Below are 26901 nucleotides of genomic sequence, written 5' to 3' on the forward strand. Positions count from 1 at the left end.
CATAAGAGAGAGAATATGATAAAGCGATAAAAAAAGCATATCTACAGGAATAAAGAAATTAAAAATACGACCTTGCCGAGCCTTCGATCTTGTTTGCCATATATTCTATCATATTGTTGCTACGTTTACACAATAATGTATCTCAACATCCTTTCTGCACAACCATCGCACAAAAGTGTCTCGATTCATTCAGTATCTTTCGCTTAGCTGTTGGTTCACCTCATATTACATTATAAATTTCGCTGATTTCAGATCAGTGATGGATCAGTTGAATAGGTTGACGCGCATGTGCAACGATTTTGGCTTCAGGGTAGTATGCAGAACGAATAAAGTAAGGTGCCATTACCGGGCCTTGGCATATTTTTAAAATTATTAAATTAATTAAATATACGCATTATGAATCAAATACATTTATAAAATTAAAAGATCATAAATGTAATGCAAAATGTACGCAATTTTAATTACAAGTCACCGTTTGATTAGCATCCCACCTAACCAACAATTGTATAGGCATATTTATGATACGTTACTGGAATCCTCACTTTTTCGTCGCGCATGCGCATGAGTTTACCCAACTTTTTATCACTACTTCTATCGTGCCGGACTGTGTGACAGTGCTGACAGTGCATCCAGTGGCACCGGCTGTGATCGACGTTTATTGATAGTGAGTGTGGATTCAGTTGTTTAACCGACTGCCACGTATATACTCGGTGACACGTCGCAGTCATGTCGTGCAACGAGAACGCCGTTGTACCGCCGAGTAAAAAGTTAATGACGGTGAGTGTCGTTCAGTAATATCGTTTCCATTGTGCCGCAAATTCAGCTCCCGTGAGAATGTCCGGTACGAGAGGAAGAGAGAGGAGAGAGAGAGAGAGATACTCGATATAAATTCCTGTTAAATTTGCTCAGCTCACGCACTTTCGATACGTTTCCTCGTATGTACAAGTGTTAGAAAAGCGAATGTTAGCATAAGTTAGCATAAATTATCTCAAGTTTTCTGCTGTACCATGAAAAAAACACCGCAATGCTACATTACGGCAGTGCAGAGTAAATTAAAATGTCATATGTAGATAATATACACCCACACATACACACACGAGCACTATCTATTCTTTTTTCCTTTTCGCTATTATCTTTAATATTGTGTTATTATCTCTCTTTTTTTGTTTAGCATAGCAATGCACTGCTATTTTGTGTAAAAAGTATCACACAAATGATATCTATAAAAATAACATCAGTAAATGTATGAAGAAAGATATGATACATGCTGTCTATAAACTATTTTAATGTTTTAAACTATTTTTTTTTTTATTTCAATGCGCATAGTGGGCCATAAATTGTACAAAATGGGACAAATTAAAAAAATTCATGTTGAAGTAATGTAAAGTAAGGAAGCATCTTTTTTTATGTATTTAGAATATACAGGGTGTCCATAAAGTAAGTAATCCCTCTTCGTATTTTTTCCCTGTTTTAGATAGAAGCGGTTTTGGATATTCTTCATGGTCCCGAGGTGCTAGCCTTTTGGGAATGTCTAATCCCATGTAGGAAGTCTCATGTAGGGATTACAACCCTCTTCAGAGGTGAGGGAACGGGGGGTAACTTTTAGAAAAACTCTTTAGTATCTCTTAAAATACTGTTTGTACAGGCCATAGACTATTAAAAGATACTTTATTTAATTACTTTACAAAGGGGATTATTTGAAAGGAGAGATGTGTCAAATATTTCATATACCCATTCATCATGCTAAACAATATCAGAGAAGAATTTCTCAGTAAGATCTTTAATAGTAATTAAAATGAAACAAGAGAACAGTTGACACCACTAAGAGTTTATTCTTTTATATTATTGAATTCAACTAAAAACATATAAAAATAAAAATGATCAAAGCAAATTCTGTTTTAAATTATATATATGTATGAAACTAATATATTTATATAATTAGAACATGAGATAAATTTCAAATGTTATAGTATTTTTTATGTGTACTTTATATTAATATTAAAGGAATCTTGTCCCATTTTGATTTGGGTTTGGCCCACTATACAATGACTTCTGTCTCAATCTTATATATAATCACAAATTTGCTGTTTATTTGTCATTAAACGGTATTAAAAAGATACTTCAAATCTGTGAGATATTATTAATGTGTCTGATTTCATTAATTTATTACATATGTTGTATACATTCTCGACAACACAATATCTCTCCTCTTGGCAATGCTTCTGTGAATTTATTTATCCAAAAATTAATTAATGTAACATTTCTTGCAGACATGCACAAATGTGTCAGAACAGGCACATCATGTGTCGCGGGCGAAGCGAGGTCAGGCGATCGGTAACATCCGTGGTTTCCGGGGTTGTACGGTATGGCTAACAGGTCTGTCGGGTGCCGGGAAGACTTCCATCTCTTTCCAAGTAGAGGCGATTCTGGTGAACCATGGAATTCCTGCATATGGCCTAGATGGCGACAACGTGCGCAGCGGCCTAAATCGCAATTTGTCCTTCAGTAAGCAAGACCGCAAGGAGAACATCCGTAGAGTGGCAGAAGTGGCGAAACTGTTTGCTGATAGCGGGCAAATTTGCCTGTGCAGTTTTGTGTCTCCCTTCGAGGAGGATCGGCAAATGGCCAGACAGATCCACAGGTAGAGACTGATCTAGATAGATAAAGAAACAGAAAGAAAGAGGGAGGCTATAAAATTAATAAGAACTGACGGACGCATATTCTTTTTTAATATCATTCTCTGTAGTGTTCTGAAAGAAAAGCTAAACATTTTAACAGTTATTAGATCCTCATTATTAGCCAAAGTATAAACGTAATAACTAACGTTAGTTACTTCCTACTCTTTTATTTTCTCTTATTCGAAGATGTTTGATCTGCAGGGAGGCTGACTTGCCGTTTTTCGAGGTATTTGTCGACACGCCATTACAAGTCTGCGAAGCCCGCGATACGAAGGGTCTGTACAAGAAGGCTCGCGAGGGCACGATCAAGGGATTCACTGGCATTGATCAGATGTATGAACGGCCAGTACAGCCTGACCTGGTCGTCAAGACGGAAAACTGCACTCCTGAAGATTCCGCGTCTACAGTGATCGAGTTCTTGGAGAAAAACCACATAATTCCGCAGCTCGAAAAGCCGTCAGCACCGATCCGAGAGCTACTCGTGCCATATTCCAGATTAGTCGCTACGAAAGCGGAAGCAGAAACTCTCCAGAGTGTGGAGATCAACAAACTTGATGTGCAATGGGTGCAGATTTTGGCGGAAGGTTGGGCGGCACCGTTAACGGGATTCATGAGAGAACATCAGTACTTACAGGTACTTCTTCTCTAGATCTACTTCTGTCTATCTAATATATTTCTGGACCTGAATCTTTTATAGATCTGTTGTCTTTCTTTCCCTATTCTAAAATCATCTTCATCAGTTCATATCCAATCACACCTTCGACATACCATTTAAGGCTCAGCATTTGCGATGCTTGTTGGAAGACGGCAAGGAGGTGAACCAATCGGTACCAATCGTATTGGCCATCAGCACGACAGAGAAAGATCGCTTGGAGGGCTCGTTTGCCGTGACATTAAGATATCAAGGCAAGGCCTTGGCAATTCTACGAAGACCAGAATTCTATTACCATCGAAAAGAGGAGCGCTGCTGCTGGCAGTTTGGTACCAACAACTTGGCACATCCGTACGTCAAAATGATACACAATTCCGGCGACTGGTTGATGGGCGGTGACCTCGAAGTGCTCGAGAGGATCCGTTGGCATGACGGCCTCGACAAATATCGACTTACACCCAACGAGATCCGTATCAAGTGTCGGAAAATGAAAGCCGACGCAATATTCGCTTTTCAACTGAGAAACCCTATACACAACGGTCACGCGCTGCTGATGCAGGTTTGTCAGTTGATAGAGAATCCTCAGATTTAATGAGGACGCTTCTTCAATTTCTCTCTTCTCTTTTTTCTATGAGATTTATATCTGTTCATATCAGATCTCATGTTATTATATATCACCATAATTGAATTTATCCTCAAATTAAGTGATTTATAAGATTTCTTGATTAAAATCGTTTAAAAAGGTTATATAAAACAACAAGATCTCTACATGTTTATATTTTATCTTCTTTTTTTAAAGAATTTGTGTATTTTATATTTATATATCTCTTTTTTTCTACCTCTTTTTGTTTTCTTCTTTTTGTATTTTAAATGATTTATCCATTTATGAATAAATAAGTAAATAAACCAGATAAGAGTGGATTGCAGATCTAATTTGCATATATTTACGAAAAGGACACAAGGAAACGTTTGTTAGAAGAGAGGGGTTTCAAAAATCCTGTGTTACTACTGCATCCACTGGGCGGATGGACAAAGGATGATGACGTGCCGCTGTACACTAGAATACTTCAGCATAAGGCTGTTCTAGACGAAGGCGTGTTGGATGTCAATTCCACGCTGCTCGCTATTTTCCCCAGCCCGATGATGTATGCTGGACCGATTGAGGTGCGAAGTTTCACAATTGAGCACTGACATTCCGTATCTCCATGTGCAATAAACACCTGCAGACTTATTCTGTAATTTCTTAATGTACACAGTATAACCGTAACGTAAGCGTTACGCGTCACTGCGCAAATACAACACGTAATAGCTTCGCAACGACGACGATGTTGTCATTAAAAGTTGCAGAATAAGCACACATTCAATTAAAGTGATAACCGACACGATTCGTCTCGCAGGTGCAATGGCATGCGAAAGCCAGGATGAACGCTGGCGCGAACTTCTACATTGTCGGCAGGGATCCAGCGGGTATTCCACACCCTGATAAGGATGCCACGCCAGACGGTAATCTCTATGACCCCACTCACGGGGCTCGCGTACTCTCCATGGCCCGAGGTCTTCACAGCCTGGAGATAATACCGTTTCGCGTGGCTGCCTACGATAGTAGGCACGCCAAGATGGCTTTCTTCGAGCCCGAGAGAAAGCAAGATTTCGAATTCATTTCGGGCACCAAGATGCGAGGCAAGTTTCGGTTACGATTGTATTTTCCAAGCTCCATTGATCGCTTATTCTTTTGCCTTGCTTGATCTATCTGATTATTAGCGCGATGATTGCTATATAAACTAATTGATAAATTCACCGTTTGTAGGATTGGCAAAAGCTGGCCAAGATCCACCGGATGGTTTCATGTCGCCCAAGGCATGGAAAGTACTCGCGGAATACTACCAAAGTCTTGATACAAAATGAACCAAATGACTAGAAGTATATTAAAATTAAAAGAATGTTAGGAATTACACTACGCGCAAAAATAGGAACACCACTTGATACGTCTTCAACAAATATAAGCATAAGTTTTAAGCGTAACTTGCTTACAAATAACGATAGAGTTTAGTAGAAAAAGCAGCTTACTGAGTATTTAACGTTACGCCTTTTCAACGTGTTTACTAAGCGATTTAGCATATCACGAGTATGCTAGAACAAATACGGGTATGTGACAATTAGAGATGTGCGAATCAAGAATTTTCATGTTGAATCGAATCGAATCTCATTTTTTAAATTCGAATCGAATCATTAAAAAATTTAACATGACTGTTAAACATGCAAATATGGATGCAATGATGGAAGATTTTAATATGAAAGGTAATATTGATATTGTAATATCATCTTAAAGTAAAATATATATTTAAATATTTAAAGTAATTTATAAATAATTAAGTTATTAATTATAAATTAAGTTAATTACAAGTTAAGGTTAATTACAAATTAAGTTAATTACAAGTTAAGTCAAATACATAGACCCAGATGGGTTTTGTAACTGATGCACGCAAACGCTAAGTATTTGATTCATATTCGAATCTTCGCGATTCGAAATTTTCGAATTATTCGGACTCGAATTATAGGAATTCGAATAATTCGCACATCTCTAGTGACAATTAAATCCTACGTTCAAACTTAATAATCACTAAATAAATATGTTAGAATATAAACTGTTTATATCGTTCAGTGATAAATTTTACGACAAAATTTTTGCAAATTAAGCTGCTTTTTCCACTGAAGACAGCCAATGATATTCAGACGTCTTAATATCATGTTTAAGAAAATTACATTCTCTTGAAGTTTATTTGTTTATGAAGACATATAAAGTGATGTTTTAATCTTTGCATGTAGTGCATTCTCAAGAATATGTACAGTGTGAGGCACATGAATCGTGTGACTCGACATCTCTTGAAATATTGGTGGGAGGTGGGAGGCTTTACGACCGTCTGACGGTCGGGGCGTGGTGTGTGTTGGAATTAGCAGAATTTTTTAATATTTGAACGATCAAGTATTCTTTAACCTCTTGAGTATGGAACACTCCAGAGCTGGATTAGTGGTTTGGGTTTGAACATGTCCCATTCTGAGAAAGAATTATACATATAACGAAAAAATGATACAATCAAGTTTACATGAACTCAATTTCTGCAAAATTTTAAACATTTTTTAATTGTTTATCGCTGCATCTTCTTTATTAGGTAATATTTCCTTCTTTGTGTACATCACCCTGTGTATCCATGATGATTATTATACTATATGTATAAAATAGAGTTTTATCTTGTACAAATGAAGATCGCAGAGTCTAATATTTTTTATGTAGGTAAAAATAAAAAATATATATATAATGAAGATTATAAATAAAATATACATACAATGTAAGGAATTGTAAGGCCAGTAAGAATCAACATTGGATTTTAAGTGCAACAATTAAATCTTACGTTAAGATAATGGCGTTTCGTATACAAGCGTTATACACCGAAGCCTTCTTCCGGCTTTCAACGTTGTTACGACGTGTAAAACCGATTTTTATCTGTCGGTTTGCCGATTATTTTTATTAATATTAACATTGCTTGTTAGTATTTGTAGAACATAGTTTAAATGAGTACACCTGCCATTTTTATGTTACTAAATAGTCATTCACATCATCAGTCATCAAGTTAATTTCTAAGTGACGATAAAATATAAAAATGTTCCCGCTCTATGTCTGTTTCTTTTACATTCTGTTTTTAGGTTAAATTCATAGAAACTTCTCTTCTAGTACATTAGGGTGCTACATGCCATAGCAAAAATTTGATACAATTGCATGCCATAGTAAAAATTTGATAAAATTGTTACAAACCCGTCGATTTCTTTCTGAACTTTCAATTGGAGTTATCTCGAAAACACATGATTAGCCAGTTTTGAGGCTTTCAGGCTTTTTTCTTTTTAAAGAACGCAACTCAGCAATCTTGATATGTGTGATAGTAAGAATTTAGGAAACGCAATATAAAATGTTTTTATTAAAAAAAAGAACTGCTCTATATAGGTGAAAGAATTCGTTATTTGTGAAATAATACGTTACATGGTAGATATTCGTACATATTTCATATCGTAGACGGAAAAATGAAATGAGAAAATGGTGGGAAGATTGCAGAATGATAATTGGAATTTTATGGGGAAAAACAATTGCAGTAAGTGCAGCAGGAAGAGCAAACCACGTGTATGCGCGTGTGTGGTGTGTAATATGTGTGTTTATACGTGCGTGTGTGTATGTGTGTGTCTAATGAGAACGTTTATCGACGAACAATCTACATTGATATAGAATTACGTAACTTGATAATGCTCTTAAGGAACAATATGAGGACAATATGCAGAGAAACTTATGTAATACGTAACATACGCACACATATACGCACGCTCACATGTATGCATGTACACTTTACTCACTGATTTAAACAAAATATAGCTTACTCACTATTATATAATGTTACAAGTTAAGTGTCAGAGTCCGTTCTTCAGTTCTTCGCATTTAACAATTATCAAGCCATTTCATTTTTTTTTCGCTTCTTCAGACTTTTTACATTAAATAATTTTTACACGATTGACTATTTGCAATTTCCGAGACTCTTATGATTATTTCTTACTCTTCTGGAACTATTTCACGTCGTCGTAAAATGTTCTGTAATGATCTTTATTTGTTTAACGAGTGAGATACACACATTATGATGTATATACATTTTACACCGGATTCTGATGACCCGAAAATTTAGAAAGCATCAGGATTAAAAAATAACCTACATTTCAATGATACAGAAAAAAAGAAATTGTTCGAAAATCTAAACATTCGATCACATAAAAAAAGACGCAAGGGTCTGAAGCAAGTTTCTAGGACGTTCATGATCGAAAAATTTTAAGCCAAAGTCGAATATCCGGTATTCTGAACTCTCCTTTAAAAAAAAGAGTTCAGAACACCGTCCAAGATTCTACAAAGATAAAAAACAAAATCTTAAAAAGATTCGGGAAGCTGTCGTGAGCTATCGATTCGTTTCTTCCCGAATACTACGCTTTGAGAAATCTGAATTAAAAGTATGTTCACAACGTGGGACAACCAACGAATTTTTTTTTTTTTATAATCATTTGAACTGATACTATGAATACACAGTATTGTTCATGGAAACTACAGGACCAATATATTGTTAAATCATATTGAGAATACGAGCAAAACGAATCGCACTCCCGAGAAACTTTGCTCAGGGAGCCGTTATATTTTCATCGTTGTTTCATTATGACTAATGTTCAAAATAAATCCTATCGCTAAATTCTTAAAGATTCCTAGATGTCCTGCATTGACACTTCAATAAACAGGAGTGCACTCAAGTCACACATCGAGTTTTTGTTTATGTACACTACTGTCGTCAAGGTAGTCTTAGGAACATAACTAAAAAATAATTATAATCTATTGTGTTATATAAATTTGTTTATATGTATAGCTTATGTAAATATTATACATATAAAACATAATTTATATACTTGTAACATCAAGCGCAACTAATTTAACGATATTTATCATTATTATTATTATTATTAGGCGTAACTTACTACTTTTATGTATAACTAAAGATTCTTTTTTAATCTGCTTTATGTTCCTAGTATTTTGGACAGTAGTGTAACTCTTCTGTTTTCGTTCGAAGGTAAAACTTTCATTTCTCCCATGTTTGTATATATATTGAGAGAATATAAAGTAACATATCCTTTTATTACGTCTTTACATACACAAATGTAAAATTATTTATTTTATTTTCTAATTAATTACTCTCTTGTCACTTCTTCGTTTTCAGTTTCATTCGTGCAAGTCTATCGTAACATTTGCGACATTGCGACATTTTTTTGTCATATATCTTTGCATATCCTTCACATATAAAAATGTAAGTTTCTTTATTCTATCTTTAGTTTGCTAATTTGTCTCCAAATGTACTATAATTTAGTTATAAATTAGTTTCATTCCTCACGTAGACGTACACGCCAAAAGCTTCCGTGTTCACGCAGTCTAGAATTATTAGAACATTTAGGCAATCGAAAGAATTCGCAGGGTTTTTTAAGGTCAAAAGCACGAAGAAGACTCGAAATGCTCATGAAGTCGGTGTGAAGTCACTATAACATAATATTCGAGCTATAGGTAATTTTCGACCTCCGTCCTCACATTTTTGCATCACTCGTTTTCACTTCCGTCTCACACTAAAATCCGTAGAATCTTTAAGTTTAGTCAACGTTGATGGCGTATTACACCTACTTTATTCACTGAGTTGAAAGTTTAACCAACGTTGAGTTCTCACTTATATTCATAGGAAAATGTTACGAGAGCGGAGCAAAATTACAGAGACTACAAGCTTGCCAGAATATCGATACAACAATTTTTATGTTGATGAGTAACGGGTTGAGCGATCATGTACCAACTATTCTAATAATCTTATAAATTGTTTGATGTTCGCGAAGTCTGCATTTTGTCTGCATTCAAATCTAGTGAAAAGCGCAGCCTTTTTTTTCTTAAGTTCAAACATTACACCTCTGATCTACAATTCGCGAGTCACCGATCCGTGTCACGATCTGTAGTATTTTCCTAATATTGTCGATATTTCTTGTCAATCGTAGGAAAAATGAAGATATCATACTCCGTCTAAATAACTATGTAGATATAATTCTGAATATGCGCCTCAGCGCGTCTCCAATTATCTCATTACACGAAATCTCACGTGGGTTTCTCCCTCGGATCTCGGCGCGGATTATAGATTATCTGAGGCGGGCGTAAAAATATTCGTGTGATCATCACGCATGTAGATACGAATTGTTGTATGTCACATGAAGTGCATATGTTAATTGTTGTACATGATGGACGCGGTGGCAAGGTTGACCTCAGCGTTGGCGTCAGAGAGATCAGGCAACGACAGCATAACCGGTATCACTTGGATCTTGCCGGTGTCGTCCTGCTGCTGCAAATGCACGACGGCAGCGGTGGTGCCGCCGGCAGCCGACGTGTGCAGGATGTCACCTGTTATTATTTCATCCTCGGTTATCATATCGGCCTCTATATTATCGGCAGTCACTTCTTCCGTATACACACCAGGATCCTCCATGTTCATGATCACCTCGGTAGCCTCCGAAGCCTCCCTCGACGTTTCCTCATATTCCTGGAAGAACGCGCGATCAAGAGAACGGGAAAACGAAAATTGCGAAACAAATGCGGAAATGTCAAACATGAAAAATGCCGAAAGCTGTGAGGAGAATGTAAGATATACTCTCTTCGGCACACAATTTTATGAATTTTACGTGTAATGTCGTTTATCGTTATTTTGAATCATCTTCGAGTGCTCAAAAAGGATTTATCCTAGAAAATGACAAACACCGTCAATCAATAAAATTCTCACCTGTTCATACACCTGCTCGTAATCTTCCGAAATGTTTTCTTCAAACTTCACTATATGTTGTTCCTCAAACTCCACAAGTTGCTCGTCCTTATTAAACTTGCCCCTGAATGGCTCATCCTGCTGCATCTCAAATTGCTCTTCAGCAGCTGACGCCGAGCCCGCTTTAATTGCACCTGTGTTCTTGAATTCCACCTCCTGCTCGGACGCTGAGGACTGTTCGTCGCGCGACTTCGACTTGGAATTTCTTCCGGGAACGATGCGCTTGAAGCCAGTTCCGCCAAGACTCTCGTGACGACGTTCGTGCTTATTCTTGTCACCGAGGTACTTGAAACGCTGTCGACACACGCTGCACGAGTAAGGCCGCTCGTTGGTGTGCGTACGCTCGTGACACACCAACGCGCTGACTTGTTTGCACCGCCATGGACAATGACTGGAGAATGAAGAGGACAAACTTGAGAAGCATGAAGCAGCTTTCGAAAGTTCTTGACATTTGAAAAAGTTGGGAGATTAAAATCAAGCGTGTAAGAACTGGCACAAGACGTATAAACAACAGATGAAAAGTTTTACTTATTTTAGCGCCTTAATTAAAATTAAGAACCAAGCATTTCGGACTATAAACGAATGAGCTACTGAAGAGGGTCGAAAATATTGACCTAAGATGCTTGGTTTTTATCAATTTTAAGATATTTCTAGAAAGTAAAACTTCTCACAATCAACAACCTGGCTCTTATAGGCTTGATTTTAACAGACTTCGATTATACATCAAAGAGCCCATTTCCTTATTCTTCTGCGTTAAAGAATCGACCTTGTTTAGAGATATACCTGCACTTTAGCGGCCGCTCGTCGCTGTGCCGGTTCTGATGGTGTTTGATCAGTTGGATCTTCGTCTTCAGATTGAAACCGCATACTTCGCACGTATAGGGTCTTTCCTCTGAATGCGAGATCATGTGCGTCTTCAACCTCAATTGGTTGACAAATCGTTTAGAGCAATGCGGACATCCCAAGGTGCCTTCCAGGCGATTGTGCGTTACCATCATATGATGACGTAAGCGCACCTGAAACGATGCAGAGGAGAAAGACATGTGCGTTAAAGGATTTTTTAATTTCAAGATTTCCTTTTTTATCTTAGAAATCTTAAACGGAAAATATTTAACACTAGAACTATCGAAGATGATAAAAAAATTACCGGTTTGTAATTTCTTTTAAAAATTATTCAATTTCTGTAATAATGCATATTATATTTTTAAGGCATCGAATGAAATTAAAAAAATTAATAACTATTTTTGCCACGTATAATTTTTTTTTCTTCAAGAAATATGTTCTTTTAACCGCTTGGTGAAAATAAGTGACATTAATCGTCTGTAATTCTACTGTTAAAGATTTGGATGTGTAGCAGGAATTTGAGAAACTCTAGGAATTTGTAAAACTATCAAAATATTTTCATTACTTCCGACGTGAACGCATCTCCGCAATCGGGACACTTCATCGGGTCCTTCTCCATGTGTGTTTTTTTGATATGCGTACGTAGGATCATTTCCGTCTTAAATGTCTTGTTACAGTGATAACAGGAGACCCGTTTCTTCTCAGGCATATTATCGTCACGAACAATACCTACGGGAATATTTACAAATGGACAAACAATTGTCAAATTATTAGTGTTTATATTTTAACCTTTCAAGCGCACATTTAGCACAAGAGAACATCAAGGGCATACAGATGCAAGTTTGCATCATTGATCTTTATAATTCGGTCAGTTTCAACCTGATTTTTTATACGAGGAATATAAAAAATCTTATGATGGGATATAAAAACCGAGATGAAAAATAAAAAGTATTTAAATATTCACTTTTCATTTTTTACTTTTTTCCATTAAATCTTGGAAATCTCACTTATTAACAATTCTGTATGTAATTTCTCAAATATGCATATAATGTTTTACTTTACAGAAAAGTTTGTAATATTATGTAAAAACCAATCTAAGAAAATTTTAACTTTTCCCGATTTCCTAATATTTTGCCAAAGTAACTCTCTATCTTGTGCAATAAATACCTATTTTTGGAAAATTGAAAAAACAACTGCAGTCGGAAATATCGCTTTTCCTCCCGTGAATTTCCGTGTTTTAATTTCATATTTCATTTGTACTTGAAAATTTTTCGAGACACGATCAGACACAAATCAATTTTCATTAACGCTCCTAAAGCTTCTTGCTTCTATATGTAACTTTACCTGGCATGGTTTCATTATGAATATGCGACATGTGCCACTCTAGGGACCTGGTCGATATCATCGATCTGTTGCAGATATGACATGTATATTGTCTGCCATCCTTGTGCTCCCTATTTCGATGGATCACCAAAGTCGAGTGATTCGGGAACTTTTCTCCGCAAACTTGACAGGAGCATTCCTTCAGCCCCCGGCTGTCTGTCTTCTGGTGTACCCTCATGTGCAGCCTGAGTCCGTCTCTTCTGTTAAATCCTACTCCGCACGTGTCGCAACGATATTGTCTCTGATCCTCGTGAATTCTCACGTGTTGCTTCAACGTCGAGCTGTTCTTGAACATTTTGTCACAATGCGGGCATTGAATACTATAAGCTTTGTGGGTATGCATATGCTTTGACAAACTATAAAATGGCACTAGCTTCCTGCAGACTGGACACTCGCGCTTGTTACCCACTGGCTGGTGCTTCCGGATTCGGTGGTGCCTCAGGCTAGCTGGATTTTTGAAATCTGCGCCGCAATCTTCGCATAAAAAAGCCCTTAAAGTCGTATGCACTGACTTTAAGTGAAAACTGAGTTTCTGTTTGAAGGCGAACTTCTTCGGGCACTTAGGACACTGATAGATCTTCTCCAAGATTGTATGCTGAGTCTTCCGGTGCTGGTCCAAAGTACCTTGGTGCTTGAATCGTTCACCACAAACTTCACAAAGCTGGCCATACAGACTATCCACATGTTTCTGTTCATGTCGACGCTTCCTCCCTCGAGTATCCATCAGCGTGTCGCAGTATTTGCAAATCAATTTCTTCAGGCAGGCTATGTTGTGGTTTCTTTTGGCCTTGTTGGTTGTGAATTCCTCGCCACAATCCTCGCAGAAATGCATGATACGATAATCATGAGTCTTGAGATGCTCCTCAAGAATTTCACGACTGGAAAACGTCTCCGGGCAATAATCACACTCGAAGTAACATTCCTCAGCAAGAGAATCAGCCGGGAGAGAAGCGTCGATGAGGTCGGGGAGACTCTCACGTGGCCTGAGAACGCTGTTGTGACGATCCTCATACAGAGAAATGATATCCTCGTTCTTGAGGCGCGTGATGATGATCTTGCGCTGCTTCAAATACTCCTGGAAATCCTACAGCGAAACGAAAATCAAGTAATTGGAGATGCTTGAAAGCTTGAAAATTAGCGAAGCTTATTTGCAAGTAATTAAGCAACTTGTTGTTATTCCATCATCGTTACCTGTAAATGCTCGTTGTCTTCGCCCAAGATTTTCGCCAATCTTTCCAAATCCGCTTCCTTGCAGGACTGCTCCGGCTCTTTTTGTAGACTCTCCTTCTTCCTATATGTTTCTTCCAGTTGCACTTTCGGCGTCTTCGGTTTGACCTGCTCCTCGATGACGTCCATTTCTATCTTTATCTCTTCTATGTCCATCATCTCGTGTTCTTCCTCCTCTATGTCCTTAATAATTATTTCGTCTACCTTGACAGGACTTGATTTCGAAGAAGAAGAACTATCTTTTTGTAATTCCTTTCGGTTTTCGTTTAGAGAGAAGATCATTGCCGATTGATCGCCGAGAACCTTCTCACGTTTCCGCTTGTATTCTTCAATTTGTTCCTCGATTATTTGCTCGCGAGCATCCGGTTTTCGCGAATAATCCTTTAATAGTGTCTCGTAACGTTTAAAAAAACGTTCAACAGATTTGCTTTCAGCGGATGTACGCTCTGCCTGTTTGTCCATCTTTTTCACCTGTTTCATATTTAAATTCATGAAATACCTGAATTTATGAGAACAAACAAGACAAAAAGTAGACGTGCGCTATGATCTAATAGAATGATCTAATAAAATGAAAGATATAACTGCAGCAATATGCACAAGGAGTGCTGAATCTTATGACGAATGTTACGCAACTTTAAAAAGTAGCAAAATATTTTTTTACCTTCTACAAAGTATTACTTCTACAAAATTCTATAAGTTTCTCTTTCTAAGATAAAATATGTCACGCATCTTTCTAAAATAAAATATGTCATACATCTCTCTTTCTCTCTTATACTTGAATTTACTTTTAATTAAGTATCTAATACACTAACTTTCACAAGGAGTATCTCGTTCGGCTTGGAACCTTTCACAGTCACGTACATAACTCCGTCCTCCTCGGGAGCGTTGTTCGCGCTAAAAAAATTGTTTAAATCCAATTTCTGCACTTTTGGCGCCGACTCTCCCCCGCTACTTCCTGATTCTCCCTCCGTACTTGTTCTCGACGGCATTAGTAGCCTTTTCTTCAGTATGTTCGGCTGCCCTGCCTCTTTTGGACTCTCTTCTTCTGCCTCGATGCAGGTAGGCATTACCTGAGTAACAGCGGTCGTTACTTCCTCAGCAGCTCCTTCCAGTCGTACGTACGACTTCCGCGCCATATCGTATTTATAGACGGCCGGCGATTCTTCCTGCTGTCCTTCCTTGCCCTGTTCCTCCTGTTCTTGGAAATCCGGATCTTCCGGATCGAACTCCTCGATGGAGTCTTCATCGTCTTCATCATCTATCTCCACTACTTCCTCGAAAATTCCGACGCTCTGTTCCACCGTTGACTCCTTTGTGTTATCCTGTAGCGAAAAAATAACCGGAACAGGTTCTTCATCTTTTTGAGAATGTGTTGCGGAAGAAGGTTGATCTTCTTCTATGGTTGATGGTGTAAGGAAATTTTTCTCGGCTACAGAGGGATTCTCGGCTAGAAAGAGAATTGGTTGATGAAAACACAGAATATCACACTACAATATAATAATATCCAAAAAAACCAAGTGTAGCCAAATGAGTAAAAGTAAAAAAAAATAAAAAATAAAAAATATAAAATTGTAAAGATAAATTCAACTAAATAACACACATGTATAATGTAAAGTATACGTTACCTGATCTTGATTCTGTCTTATCTTCTCTCATCTCAATAGGAGGCTGTATCAGTTCAGGATCAATCGGTTTTTTCGAAACTACTGCACTATCCGTTATCTGATTGGCAATTGACTTCAGCTTGATTTGTGCTTTTTTAATTTGCATAAAGAACTTATAGCTCATTTTTAAGTCGCAGATACAGTCCATGCACATCTGTGTGGACAAGTTATCACACGGATAAATGATTTCCAAGTGCCGCATTTGTTGGCTCAATCGCATTTGGGTGCCCCGCTCACTAAAGATATCGACCTATAACATGACAAGGTAAAAATGGAAAAAATAGTATCTCTTCTTCTTCAACAATAACCAGTAATAAAACCTGGCTAAATGAAATTAGATATATTATGGAAGAAACTGGTAATAAACTGATAATAAACGAATACAAATAAAGAAAAAAGATGATAAAATGATATTGTGAATGAAACGGCAATAACATTACAACTACTTGTTCTGATGAATCAATTTCTTTTGCATGCACAAAAATTCTGTGTTTGGCTCTCACTGGCCTATCTTGTTTCTTTTGCTTATATATTTAAGAGCCTTATCGTTTTTCTAATAAAAAAAAATAATTTACTTAACAACGAGTAATTATAATAAATTAACGAGTGAAAGAAACAATAGCAATAAAAAGAAACTCTACCAAGGGCAGTTTTAAACCAGCACAGGTACGGCAATACTTTTTCAGCTCCTGCTTGGCCTTATCAGAAATTGACGTATTGCTCTGCGAGTTACTAGTGTTCAAAGAAAGTTTCGTTAACTCGTTCAGACTTTGAGTGTCACGTAAGCGCACGCGCGGTGCGATTTTTTTCAGTTCATCAAGATCCTTAATCTGACCAATTTCTCGCGCTGGCCGGTATTTCCCCCGGACAACGGTGTTAGCACCGCTATTGTAATCACCATCATCAGTAGAATAAGACAATGAGAGCAGTGGTTGTGGAGACAACAGTAATGCCTCGCTATAGTTGTGGTCACGCTTGTTCACCTCGTCGTTTGACATCCTCATAAGAATCTACGCCTCTTTGGCATATGGGTACTGATTAATGTATCTTTTTTATGGGTACTGTATCTTTTTTTATGTTTATCTCTTTATTTATATAACCTTTTTGTTTATGTAATAAGAATAATGATAAGAACAAGCTACTTTGTATTATATTTCTTTCTTGTCACATTCATATTGTGTAAAATATCTGTAAGAAGAAAATTAATAAAATCTCTCTGAAATGAATTTGTTAATTTCAATCACCTTGAATATTTAAATTACTTCTAAAATTTTGGACAAATGGATCAATGTCATTAACAACATATTCGGTGTACATCTTCAAAATTCTCCAAATAATCACCTAAGCATTTATAAGCTTGAGCATACGCAGCAATATATCTTCAGCAGGCTCATCATCATTGTATAAAGCAGACTTCTGCTGAGACTAGTTAAAGTAATACTGCTACTGGCAATTGCAAGTTTCAATGATATTCAGTTACAACAATGACAGCTTCAATTACAAAAGTATTTATGGCTCTACAGATGAAGTTTGTGTCTTTAAGTTAAATTAATACATGTGCTACTAACATTCATAAATCCATATGAATGTAGCTTCAACTATAAAATATGGGACACTGCAAATGCAGAGTGTCTCATTGAAGGTTCCTGTCTTTAATCCCAAATTAAACCCCCGTTAAATTGCTCTCTCTGTATCAATTGGTAACCGAGCAGGTTGTCTGAAAAAAAATATTACTTCAGAACGCAGTTTAACTGCCAATTGAGGTTAGGTTTACAAAGTAAGGATGTTTTCTCGTACCGGGACAACAGAGAAATTAACCTCAAAAGCGTCGACGACGACGCGGCCAGGTTTTGGTCCGCACCACCACGGAGACGGTAACTTGGTTGGAAAAGCGAATAGGTTGAGAATTTCTCGGAGACTTCGAACTTCATTACAGCTCGGTGCAGATGGCGCGTGTTAAGATGGCTGCCGTCAGCCGCCACCGTGTTCTCGTCCGTTCGAGTCTGCTTCTTTATGGTCTAGAGATTCTATAGGGCCAGGACAAACCCCTAAAATTATAAAGCATTTCTCAATATGTAAAGCCCATTCTACATTAGCCTCAAGTCCTAAGGTCGCTAGCAACTTGGCCAATCACAGTCGTTTATTCTTCTATGGCAAGAAAAACAATCGACCGCGATTGGTCAATTCAATACTTACGACTAATGTAAAATAGGTTTAATAGCGAATATATATATATATATATATATAAGCGTGTCATCTTTTCATTGGTAAACACGGACGTTCTTGACATCATTCTATTGGTCAGTCTTGCTGATGTCGCCGCGAAAGATTTCTATAAATCATTCGAGCCGCCAATTATTCAAGATAGTGGCGTCTCGTAGCGAAGATTAGCAGAAATTGTAGAACTTTACATGTGACACTTGTCTTCACGGGCAATGTACGGAGTATTGTAAAGATAATAATATGTGTATAACGAACTTAAATCTGGTAATATGTCGAATGGATTCATACATTCCGTAAAAGTGCCGAAAATTTATAAAATAACGGCTAATATTGTACGCTGCGTCCAAGAACAGGGAGGTAGTCTGAAGACTCTCATTTACGAGAAGAAACACCCTGTGAGTACACAGAATAAATGGATATAAGACGATAATGCGTGGGGAGGGGCAGTATTAACGCGCAAAAAATAACTGCCAATTTTAGTGAGATTTTATTCAAGCATTTTGTTTTGCAGAATGTATCAGGCATTTATGCTCTATCAGTAAATACTCTGAAAGCTGATCACAAGTTAGACTTACTTCTCCAGAATACTCAGATTCTCACACAACAGCCTCGTTTGGACCCTTGGCTCACCAAAGTACTGATAACAGAACTGCTGTGGGGTAAAAAATACCTGCCTAATCAATCCAAACCAATTCAAACTGTCTTATCATATGCAGACTTACTGCGAAAGGAATTATTGAATCTTGAGAGCACGATATCTTCTACAACGCTTAAAAAAGGTAACATTACCTATTGATCTGTTAGTAAAGCTTCTACTATGCTTGCAGAAATAAGAGAGAATCTATAGAAAAAGATTCCCTCATGGTACTGATTATCCGCAACTGCAGAATATTATCTAGTCGGCACAGAAAGCAAGCTAGAAAAGGAGAGCTGAAGGATCGTGAGAGATCTTGCCATTCGCGGAATATTGATCATATTAAGAACGATAAAAGCATGGGGTTGGTAATGGTACTAGGCACATTGCTGCTGTATAGCACTGCCATGTTCACATTGCCCTTTGTTGCTTTCTATGGAGTACGGCATTATATAAGACTGGAATTTCAGACAGATACTTTTGTAACTAATTGTATATCAGTATTTGCTGCTGTGGTTACAGTAAACTTGATTATCTCCTGTTATGCCTACCAGGCCCTACATGAAACAGCCGAGGAAGAAGAAAATAACACAAAGGAGGAAGTGGTTGAATCTGAGGAAAATTTGATTAAAAAGAGCCTTTAATAGAGTTATTTTGCATATGAAAATTTGTACATATCTTATTAACAAAATGCAGTTAATTATAATTTGAATGCATTTGTCTGCATTTCTATGTAATTCATTTTGTGTAATTAATATGTGGGAACAGAGAAAAAGAACTGAGGGAGATAGATAAATATAGGGGATATCTAAAGAGGATTGGATAAGAAAGTTGATTTAGAATTGCTTTCTTTGAAGAATTTTATAATATATTTGTACCATCATGAAAAATATATATTTTTTTTATCTAAGCAAAAGTATTTCTATGCAATTTATGATTTAAAGGATAAAGACAAGAACATATGGGGAGGCAAGTGGAGAAAAAGCTTAACAGTTGAGAGTGATATTTCCTATGAAAGTTTATGGTATTAATTGTTTTCGTATTGTGGTTGAAAAATCGCATATTAATTTTTTTTATATACAGACATTTAATAATGTATACATACATAATATGCACGTAATATACATGTATACATAATGTAAAATAATGATAAGTAAATAAATTTCCTTGAACCTTGTGCAGGGAAAAGGTGGAAAAAGGAGAATTGGAAGAAATCACAGAAAATGTAGCTGAAAGAGATAGATCCAAAAATCTTTGGATATACATTTTGAAAAGAAAATAAAATTTAGAGATAAAAATTATTATATACATTATATAAATAAAAATGAAATATACATCTTTTTTCTTACATAAAAATAAAGAGTCTGTCCATTTTAGCAGCATTTTCTGCGATTTTTCTACAGTATTTTTCTTCCTTCTCTTTCTACAGCCAAAGGCCTAGATATACTGTGGTCTAATATAACTGTGTATTGCAGATGTTTTTGTTTATATTAAATTTCTTTTTCTTTAAAATGGGTTTTTCTTTTTTTTCAGTACAAAGACCTAGATATGTGCGCATTAATACACTTCTGTTATTAATTGAACAAGCAATTTCCTTGTTTGAAAGGGAAGGATGGAAGCTGATATCTAAAAGTGCCACATATCCGTCATATTTGCAATCTTTATCGTTATTATCTGAACCGTATTTCATACAAGATTTCCACATACCAGAAGTACTAGCTTTTCCGCCGTCGACGTTTTTTCACGATCATGCCAGCTACTTGGATGGCCAAATCGTTCTCCAAGATAAGGTATATATAATATATTTTTTCTTTGTTTTAATTTGAAAATTAATTATCTTTTATTACTGATATCTGCGTTTTATTGTCAAACACTGGTCTTGAGCTAGTTTTCCTTGTTGTCTTTAATCATCAACTTTTTATTTAGGAATTTTTATTTGAATGTGATTTTATTTTAGGCCAGCTGCTTGTCAGCGCATCTACTGGCCCCCACCGAAGGTTCTACGGTGTTGGATCTGTGTGCTGCACCTGGTATGAAATCGACACACTTGGCAGCTAAACTACAGAATGTTGGGTATTGTCCTGTTTTGTACTTTCCGATGATTCTCTGATCTTATTAATTATAGACTTGCACGTTGTGTGAAATGGGTTATTAGAAAAATCATTTTTTATATAACATAATTTTATTACATATTTGGAAGATTTTTTAAATATCAAAATATATCAAAATATCAAAAGTTTTGAAAGAAATTTCCAAGGTTACATTAAAATTGTTAATTCCAGAACGGTTCACGCCATAGAAATTGATAGCGAGAGATTCCAAACCTTACAACAACAAATCGATATAACTCATTCTTTTTGTGTGGAACCTCATAATCAAGATGCTTTGACTCTCAATACTAAACAGTTTCAGAATGTACGTTACATTCTAGTCGATCCTAGTTGCTCCGGATCAGGTAAAAATTCATTTTTCTTTATTATTTTACTAAAAATGTATATTTTATCAAATCCAGTCGAAAATTTTGTCAATTGTGTGCCAACGTTGCACACATAACGATTGATGTGACGGTTTAATTGCATTTATGTAATTTTGTTGCAATATATACCGTCATAATTATCGTTTGCATTAATTTTTGCTGCAGGTATCATTGACAGACCGAAGCAGAGCGACTCAGACGGCAAAACTGAGCCAAGACGTCTGCATAATCTGCAATCTATCCAAGTTTATTTACTCAGATATGCTCTTTTCAACTTCCCGGACGTAAAAAGAGTAGTCTATAGCACTTGTTCTGTTTATCCGGAGGAAAACGAACAAGTGGTCGACGAAGTTCTCTCTAATGTCGGAGACGCTTATCATTTGGTGTCGATGAAAGACATATTAAAAGAAAAATGGCTGAATTTTAGTTCACCGGCTTATAACTGTGGCGATAAGTGCCTATATTCGAAACCAGACGTTGACCTCTGCAATGGTTTCTTCGTGGCGGTGTTCGAAAGAAACTTCGAAGTGCCCCTACCAAAGTGCAATCGTAAGGGAGGTAACGTAAAGGTCGAACAATCAAATTTGGATACTGAAAAAGACAATATAACAGAAAATGATACAGAAATAAATAAAAAAGTATCAGAAGAATCAAAAAGTTACAAAAGAAAAAAGCGCCGCCAGAAGAAGAATAAATTGTTGGATAAGCAACTCGAGGAATGTGTTAATAAACAAATGAGAAAAGTATCAGAAGATACTGATGAACTTGAGAAGACTGAGGAAGTGAAAGACGAAAACATGGATGTTTGTTTTGATTCAGGAGATAGAGAAGTTAGAAGTACAGAAGAAGCAATTTTGAATAAATTGGAAGAAAATTCAGCACAAAGTACGAAATCGAGGAAGTTGAAAGAAAAGAAAAAGTCAAAGGATGATGTGTTTGAAGCAGAGAATGATAAAAATGAAATAATAATTTGGGATGTTGAAGAAATGAAGCAAGATGAAGCAGTCGGAACTAAGTTATCAAAGAAGAGTAAAAGAAAGAAAATGAAGGAAGATATAGAAGTAATAGAAATTAATAAATCGAAAAAAAAGAAAAAGTCAAAAAATAATGTGATCCAAGAAGAGGACAATACAAATGAAATAAAAGTATACGATGTTGAAGTGAAGCAAGATGAAGAAGCCGGAACTAAGTTATCAAAGAAGAGTAAAAGAAAGAAAATGAAGGAAGATATAGAAATAATAGAAATTGATAAATCGAAAAAAAAGAAAAAATCAAAAAATAATGTGATCCAAGAAGAGGACAATACAAATGAAATAAAAGTTTACGATCCTGAAGAAGTGAAGCAAGATGAAGAAGTCGGAACGAAATCGTCAAAGAAGAATAAGAGAAAGAAAATGAGGGAGGATGTAGAAGTACTAGAAGTTGATAATGATGTTAAAAGATCAAACAAGAATAAACAAATTGAGATTGAACCAGTAAAGAAGAAAAGAAAAAAAGAAGCTAATCGAAATGACAACGAAATTGATAATAACGGAGGAAAGAAATAGAACGATTTACTAGTAAATTGTATAAAAAAAATGAAAATATAAAAATCTACAAAAACACTTCGTTCGTGTTACTTTATTACTCTTATGTAGTAAAATTTACACTTCCTTCAGCGTATGTGTATACACATTTTAAATTCGCTCACAAAATTTAATATCTACAATATTTCCTGTTATTAATTCAACGTGTTCGTGCTTATCCTTTATATATCGGGTTTAATATCCAAGCTTTTTAACATATTGAAGTTAGCTGAGGATTTCAGCATGCAATGTCGTGACATTTACTCGAAATGGCCGCCGATTGAGTTGCTTATTTAAGGAGCCACGAGAAGAGAGAACACAGGCTACTTCTCTTTACATACGGTTTCATCGAAACCGCACTGTTGCATTTAAAATAAGACGGGCGTGCATACATTGAAGTTTCGGTTGCAAAAGCGACGGAAGGAAAGATCGTGGAATAATGTGATTATTCTCATCACTTGAATTTCTTTTTTTTTCTTCTAATCTAATCTCATCTTCATCAAAGTAATCTTGTATCGTTCTCAGTACCCGCCTTCTTTCGGCTAACGACCTTGCTCGATTATCGACGCGCGTCGCGATCGATATGTCCGAGAAGGTCCTTTCTCGGTGAAAATCTGATCCGCGGAGGCGCGTTATTAGAGCTCGTATATTCGTGCCGTTGATTTATCGTATTATCGTTTGGAAAAATTTTTACTATACGAAAGCAAATATTCCGGAAAAAGAAAGAGATAGGGCAGAAAAAGTATGTTTCAAATAAATTTAAATGATTTTATAAGAGAGAGAGAGAGAGAGAGAGAGAGGGAGAGAGAGAGAGAAATAAAGTAGAAAAAGTATGTTTAAAATAAATTTAAGTGATTTTATGATATTTTTGCAATAACAGTTTTGCAAATGTTTATAAGTTACACTATATATTCCTTTTTGAATTTCTTTTCCTCTTTGAATGTGCTTCAAAGATGTGAAAATGTATGCGTAAAGTTACTTTCTCTCTTTTTCTTTCTCTATTTCCTCTCTTTCTTTCTATCCTTCTTTCTCTTTCTTCCTACGATTATTATACTGAATCTCGTATTATAAAGGTTATTATCGGCGACACGGAAGCCTGCTGACCTGCTTAAGATCGCGCGACGGTTATACCGAGTATGTGCAATTATGGTGGAAAAACTTTTCCCGAACCTACGAACATCGATATGATGGCGTGATAAAAGCAATTTCTGTTTTCAACGTATTCAACGTTAGTATTTATTTGTTAACGGGAAATAAATTTGCTATATTTTTACATGACTCCGTTCCAACATTTTTCGAATCACCCTCATCGGCCGCACTCGTCTATTTTGTTTTGAGAAAGAGAGATCTTTTTCTAAGATAAGATATCTTTTTGAAGAAAGCACGAGGGAAAACGGTTGTAAATGACGATAATTTTCGAGAAAATATATCGACTATAAAGTTAGGTAATATTCTCGCGGAGAGAACGATAAAGAAATTTGCTTCTATTCATTGTTGTGCGTGAATTTTTCTTCTCGACGGAGCGAACAGGTATTGATCTCGCGCGAATGTTTCTGAATTCTTCGAGCAGTTCTTCCCGAGCATATAATTCCTTCCGATCTGAATCCTAAGTCGTTTCTTCCCTGTTACCTCTCTTCCGGAGACTTTCACGCTTGCAGGCAGGAATAAAGTAAAGGACTCTGTTTCTTGCGTTATTTCATCGACATTCAGTTTCGTTCCGCGCAACAAGTTCTACCACCGCCACTGGTTGGTTCACTGACACGGGCGTCGACGCCGCCACGACGATGACGACGACGGCGACAACGACGACGACGACGACGACGACGAGGAACGACGACGATGCCGAGGTTGCGCGGACGATCGCCACACATTCGACGTCGGGACGCCATCGTCGAAGGACGCATGAATATGTATACTGTCGCGGCGATCGCCGGCAATCCGTATGAACCTCATCGTCGAAGGGGCGATTTTTACGATCCTCCGTGTGAAGCAGCCGTCGCGATCTCGCTCCGCAACGTTTACGCCGGGTGGTGTCAGTGAACTTCAAATCTTTACGCGCCGGTAGATCCGCGGAAGATCCTATCAGAATCCGGAACCGGCATCATCGGTCCGACCGCATTACACAGTGAACATCTTTGCTTTTAATTATCCCCTTCGCGAGGGTGAAGCTTGTGCTGCCTGTTGAAGATTCTACCTGTTCATCCTGCGTGAGTCCTTACAGGTAAAATTTGAATCTGTTTTCAGCGCATTCAGTTTCCGCACATTTTAGACGAAGAGTAACATTTCAAAGAGAGAAAAGCAATCTTGCGTTTAAAAAGAAATGTTGTAACTTTCAGAGCGTAGTTTTTGCAGATTAATTATTTATAGATAAGATAATTTTATATTTCTTATATAAAGATAAAGCGTAAATAATAATTTAATATACACGTAACGAATGAAACTAAAAAATATTTTTTATATTTATATTGGTTATAAAAAGAAATTATATAACTAAGTAAAATAAATAAATAAAGTATAAAAATTATGCGACTAATATATAAGTAATGAAGGACATAATATACTTAACATTAATATGTAATTAATATAAACATTCCGTGTTTCCCCCTAATATGTTATAGCTATAATATAGCACACTTATTAATAAAATTATTGAATTGCTTCAAAATGAAGAATGTATGTGCATCGACAAGCAGTTAAATTTTAATATTGATACAAATAATAAGGATATTTCTTTCCTCTAAGAATAGGACGTTGGCCATTAATGGATTAAAAGAAGGGAGACGAAAAAATGCGAAAAGCACCAGATTTCGTGCGACTAATCTATTCAGATTGAGTGTGATAATATTTCGCAGAAAGGTCGGATTAAAGGAACCATATGATAATTTTTGTGACGTAAATCTCCCTCGAAACATCAAAATGACCAGCAGGATATTTTAACTCAATCAGATCTTATTCTTATTATTATCTGATTAACATGTGCTTACATTCAATATGTAAATACATATACCCGCTCATTGATGTAAGTATTTAATTTGCAAGATGGCGCATGTGTGTGTGTGCGTATCGCAGCGGCGCTTTTCTAAATGATCCCTTCGACCGCAATGAATTATGCAGGAATAGTTAATCAAATGGAAATACAAACCATTGCTAAATTTTTTAAGATCTCGAAACGATGCAGTCTAAACGATTGAATCGATTAAGATGGAAATGACGCTCGAAATAATTCAGTTGAACCGAGTCAGAAGTGACGCGATACTGTTTATTGCGCGATATTGTTTTCTGCCTTTTTGCGTTTTGGTTGTCGCGTGATGTTGTCTTGCATCGCCTCTGCTCGAGGAATCATTCGCTGCTCTGATGGATCGCGTCGGTTAGCCGAGACGGCGGCTTAGTTTCTAAATAACGCGAGATGAGAAATGAGCGTATAAATCATCGTAAAAAGCAGTCAGCGCTGTTTTACATTCGAGAGGGGTGATGTGTCACGCATGACGTGCATGCGGAGAACAACGGTGGATAGCCGGGGGGGAGGGGGAGGAAGGGGGGCCAGAAATTAGACTCGGAATGGAATTCGACGACTTGTGTAAGAGATAAGCGTAATTGCGCCAAAATATCGATACTACGATCACGTGACGATCCTTCCCTCCCGCCCTTCTCGCCCGTTCTGCCGCATAGTAAGAGAGTTGACAAACACACCCCCGTTAAGAATGTAACGATGTTTACGGTAATGACGCATAGCGTATATTAACGAGCGAACAACACGTCTGAATCTGAGATTACACGCGAGCATAAAAGGGCAAAATCGCTAGAATTAACGAAACGCCGCGCATTCAACAATGGCCGACGAGCTAATTGATCGATGGACCTGCAGTGGTGGTTGCGATCGACGATGATAAAAATTGGCATTCGGTCGGCCGAAGAGAAACATTAGCAACTGCAACTTGATTGCATCCTGTCGTATGACGGATCGGGAATCCCTGACGATCGTGCGACGAATGGTCAGCTTGTATAGTTATATCCTTTAACCGTATACCCAATCAACCCTTATTTTTCTCCGTAAAGCGACAGCGGTCGGTTTAACCGGTTAAATTTATTCGAGGAACGGAAATATTTGTAGCAACATACGTCAGAGTGACGGAATTGTGCCATT

The 26901-nt window shown here is 36.9% G+C and overlaps 5 protein-coding genes across 9 annotated transcripts in view; 4 read left to right on the forward strand and 1 right to left on the reverse strand.

Moving 5' to 3' along the window:
• Positions 1–467: 467 nt before the first annotated feature.
• LOC105188142 (bifunctional 3'-phosphoadenosine 5'-phosphosulfate synthase) lies at positions 468–5533 on the forward strand. Of its 2 annotated transcripts, none has more exons than XM_011149442.3 (7): positions 468–777; positions 2271–2641; positions 2880–3312; positions 3419–3889; positions 4285–4494; positions 4728–5010; positions 5138–5533. In XM_011149442.3, exons 1-7 carry the CDS (start codon positions 727–729, stop codon positions 5233–5235), a joined length of 1917 nt encoding a protein of 638 aa, XP_011147744.1. In that variant the 5' UTR covers positions 468–726; the 3' UTR covers positions 5236–5533. The 2 variants fall into 2 exon arrangements, with proteins under 2 accessions (XP_011147744.1, XP_011147745.1); XM_011149443.3 differs by having other exon boundaries at positions 471–777; positions 3455–3889; positions 5138–5532.
• A 1791-nt stretch (positions 5534–7324) lies between these two features.
• LOC105188143 (uncharacterized) lies at positions 7325–17871 on the reverse strand. 4 transcript variants are annotated; one of them, XM_025307629.1, is made up of 12 exons: positions 17657–17871; positions 17201–17576; positions 16501–17047; positions 15821–16109; positions 15008–15642; positions 14160–14666; positions 12930–14052; positions 12151–12314; positions 11526–11758; positions 10704–11133; positions 10400–10466; positions 7325–10327 (listed from the first exon to the last, which is right to left on the reverse strand). In XM_025307629.1, exons 3-12 carry the CDS (start codon positions 16861–16863, stop codon positions 10152–10154), a joined length of 3987 nt encoding a protein of 1328 aa, XP_025163414.1. In that variant the 5' UTR covers positions 16864–17047; positions 17201–17576; positions 17657–17871; the 3' UTR covers positions 7325–10151. The 4 variants fall into 4 exon arrangements, with proteins under 4 accessions (XP_025163414.1, XP_011147747.1, XP_019699151.1 ...); XM_011149445.3 differs by having other exon boundaries at positions 7325–10466; XM_019843592.2 differs by having other exon boundaries at positions 10152–10466; positions 17428–17576.
• A 278-nt stretch (positions 17872–18149) lies between these two features.
• Nsun5 (Nop2/Sun-like domain containing protein 5) lies at positions 18150–22796 on the forward strand. Its single transcript, XM_011149447.3, has 6 exons — positions 18150–18477; positions 18594–18861; positions 20250–20506; positions 20674–20789; positions 20999–21171; positions 21358–22796. Exons 1-6 carry the CDS (start codon positions 18352–18354, stop codon positions 22737–22739), a joined length of 2322 nt encoding a protein of 773 aa, XP_011147749.2. The 5' UTR covers positions 18150–18351; the 3' UTR covers positions 22740–22796.
• On the forward strand, positions 18594–19754 carry LOC105188144 (uncharacterized). The gene is made up of 2 exons (XM_011149446.2): positions 18594–18741; positions 18910–19754. The coding sequence occupies exon 2, from the start codon at positions 18944–18946 to the stop codon at positions 19358–19360; it is 417 nt and encodes a 138-aa protein (XP_011147748.1). The 5' UTR covers positions 18594–18741; positions 18910–18943; the 3' UTR covers positions 19361–19754.
• A 1819-nt stretch (positions 22797–24615) lies between the features above and the next one.
• DCX-EMAP (Doublecortin-domain-containing echinoderm-microtubule-associated protein) overlaps positions 24616–26901 on the forward strand; it is a 31969-nt gene continuing 29683 nt past the window's right edge. The window contains exon 1 of the mRNA XM_025307730.1: positions 24616–24978. The gene's annotated coding sequence lies outside the window, so the exon portion shown is untranslated. The remainder of the gene's footprint in view (positions 24979–26901) is intronic.

The sequence above is a fragment of the Harpegnathos saltator genome, unplaced genomic scaffold (assembly GCF_003227715.2).
Source record: "Harpegnathos saltator strain DR-91 unplaced genomic scaffold, Hsal_v8.6 scaffold93, whole genome shotgun sequence".
NCBI classification, from domain to species: Eukaryota; Metazoa; Arthropoda; class Insecta; order Hymenoptera; family Formicidae; genus Harpegnathos; species Harpegnathos saltator.

What these genes read in the sequence shown, in the direction of transcription:
- Nsun5 (XM_011149447.3), top strand. Translation starts at nt 18,352, where the DNA reads ATGTCGAATGGATTCATACATTCCGTAAAAGTGCCGAAAATTTATAAA. An exon ending in AAATCGTTCTCCAAGATAAG is followed by an intron (nt 20,507 to 20,673) that starts GTATATATAATA and finishes ATTTTATTTTAG; the next exon opens with GCCAGCTGCTTGTCAGCGCA. An exon ending in TCCTAGTTGCTCCGGATCAG is followed by an intron (nt 21,172 to 21,357) that starts GTAAAAATTCAT and finishes TTTTTGCTGCAG; the next exon opens with GTATCATTGACAGACCGAAG.
- LOC105188143 (XM_011149445.3), bottom strand. Translation starts at nt 16,863, where the DNA reads ATGAGGATGTCAAACGACGAGGTGAACAAGCGTGACCACAACTATAGC. An exon ending in CTGGTTTAAAACTGCCCTTG is followed by an intron (nt 16,110 to 16,500) that starts GTAGAGTTTCTT and finishes GTCATGTTATAG; the next exon opens with GTCGATATCTTTAGTGAGCG. An exon ending in TCATAATGAAACCATGCCAG is followed by an intron (nt 12,315 to 12,929) that starts GTAAAGTTACAT and finishes ATATTCCCGTAG; the next exon opens with GTATTGTTCGTGACGATAAT.
- LOC105188142 (XM_011149442.3), top strand. Translation starts at nt 727, where the DNA reads ATGTCGTGCAACGAGAACGCCGTTGTACCGCCGAGTAAAAAGTTAATG. An exon ending in ATGGCCAGACAGATCCACAG is followed by an intron (nt 2,642 to 2,879) that starts GTAGAGACTGAT and finishes TTTGATCTGCAG; the next exon opens with GGAGGCTGACTTGCCGTTTT. An exon ending in TGTATGCTGGACCGATTGAG is followed by an intron (nt 4,495 to 4,727) that starts GTGCGAAGTTTC and finishes TTCGTCTCGCAG; the next exon opens with GTGCAATGGCATGCGAAAGC.
- LOC105188144 (XM_011149446.2), top strand. Translation starts at nt 18,944, where the DNA reads ATGGTACTGATTATCCGCAACTGCAGAATATTATCTAGTCGGCACAGA.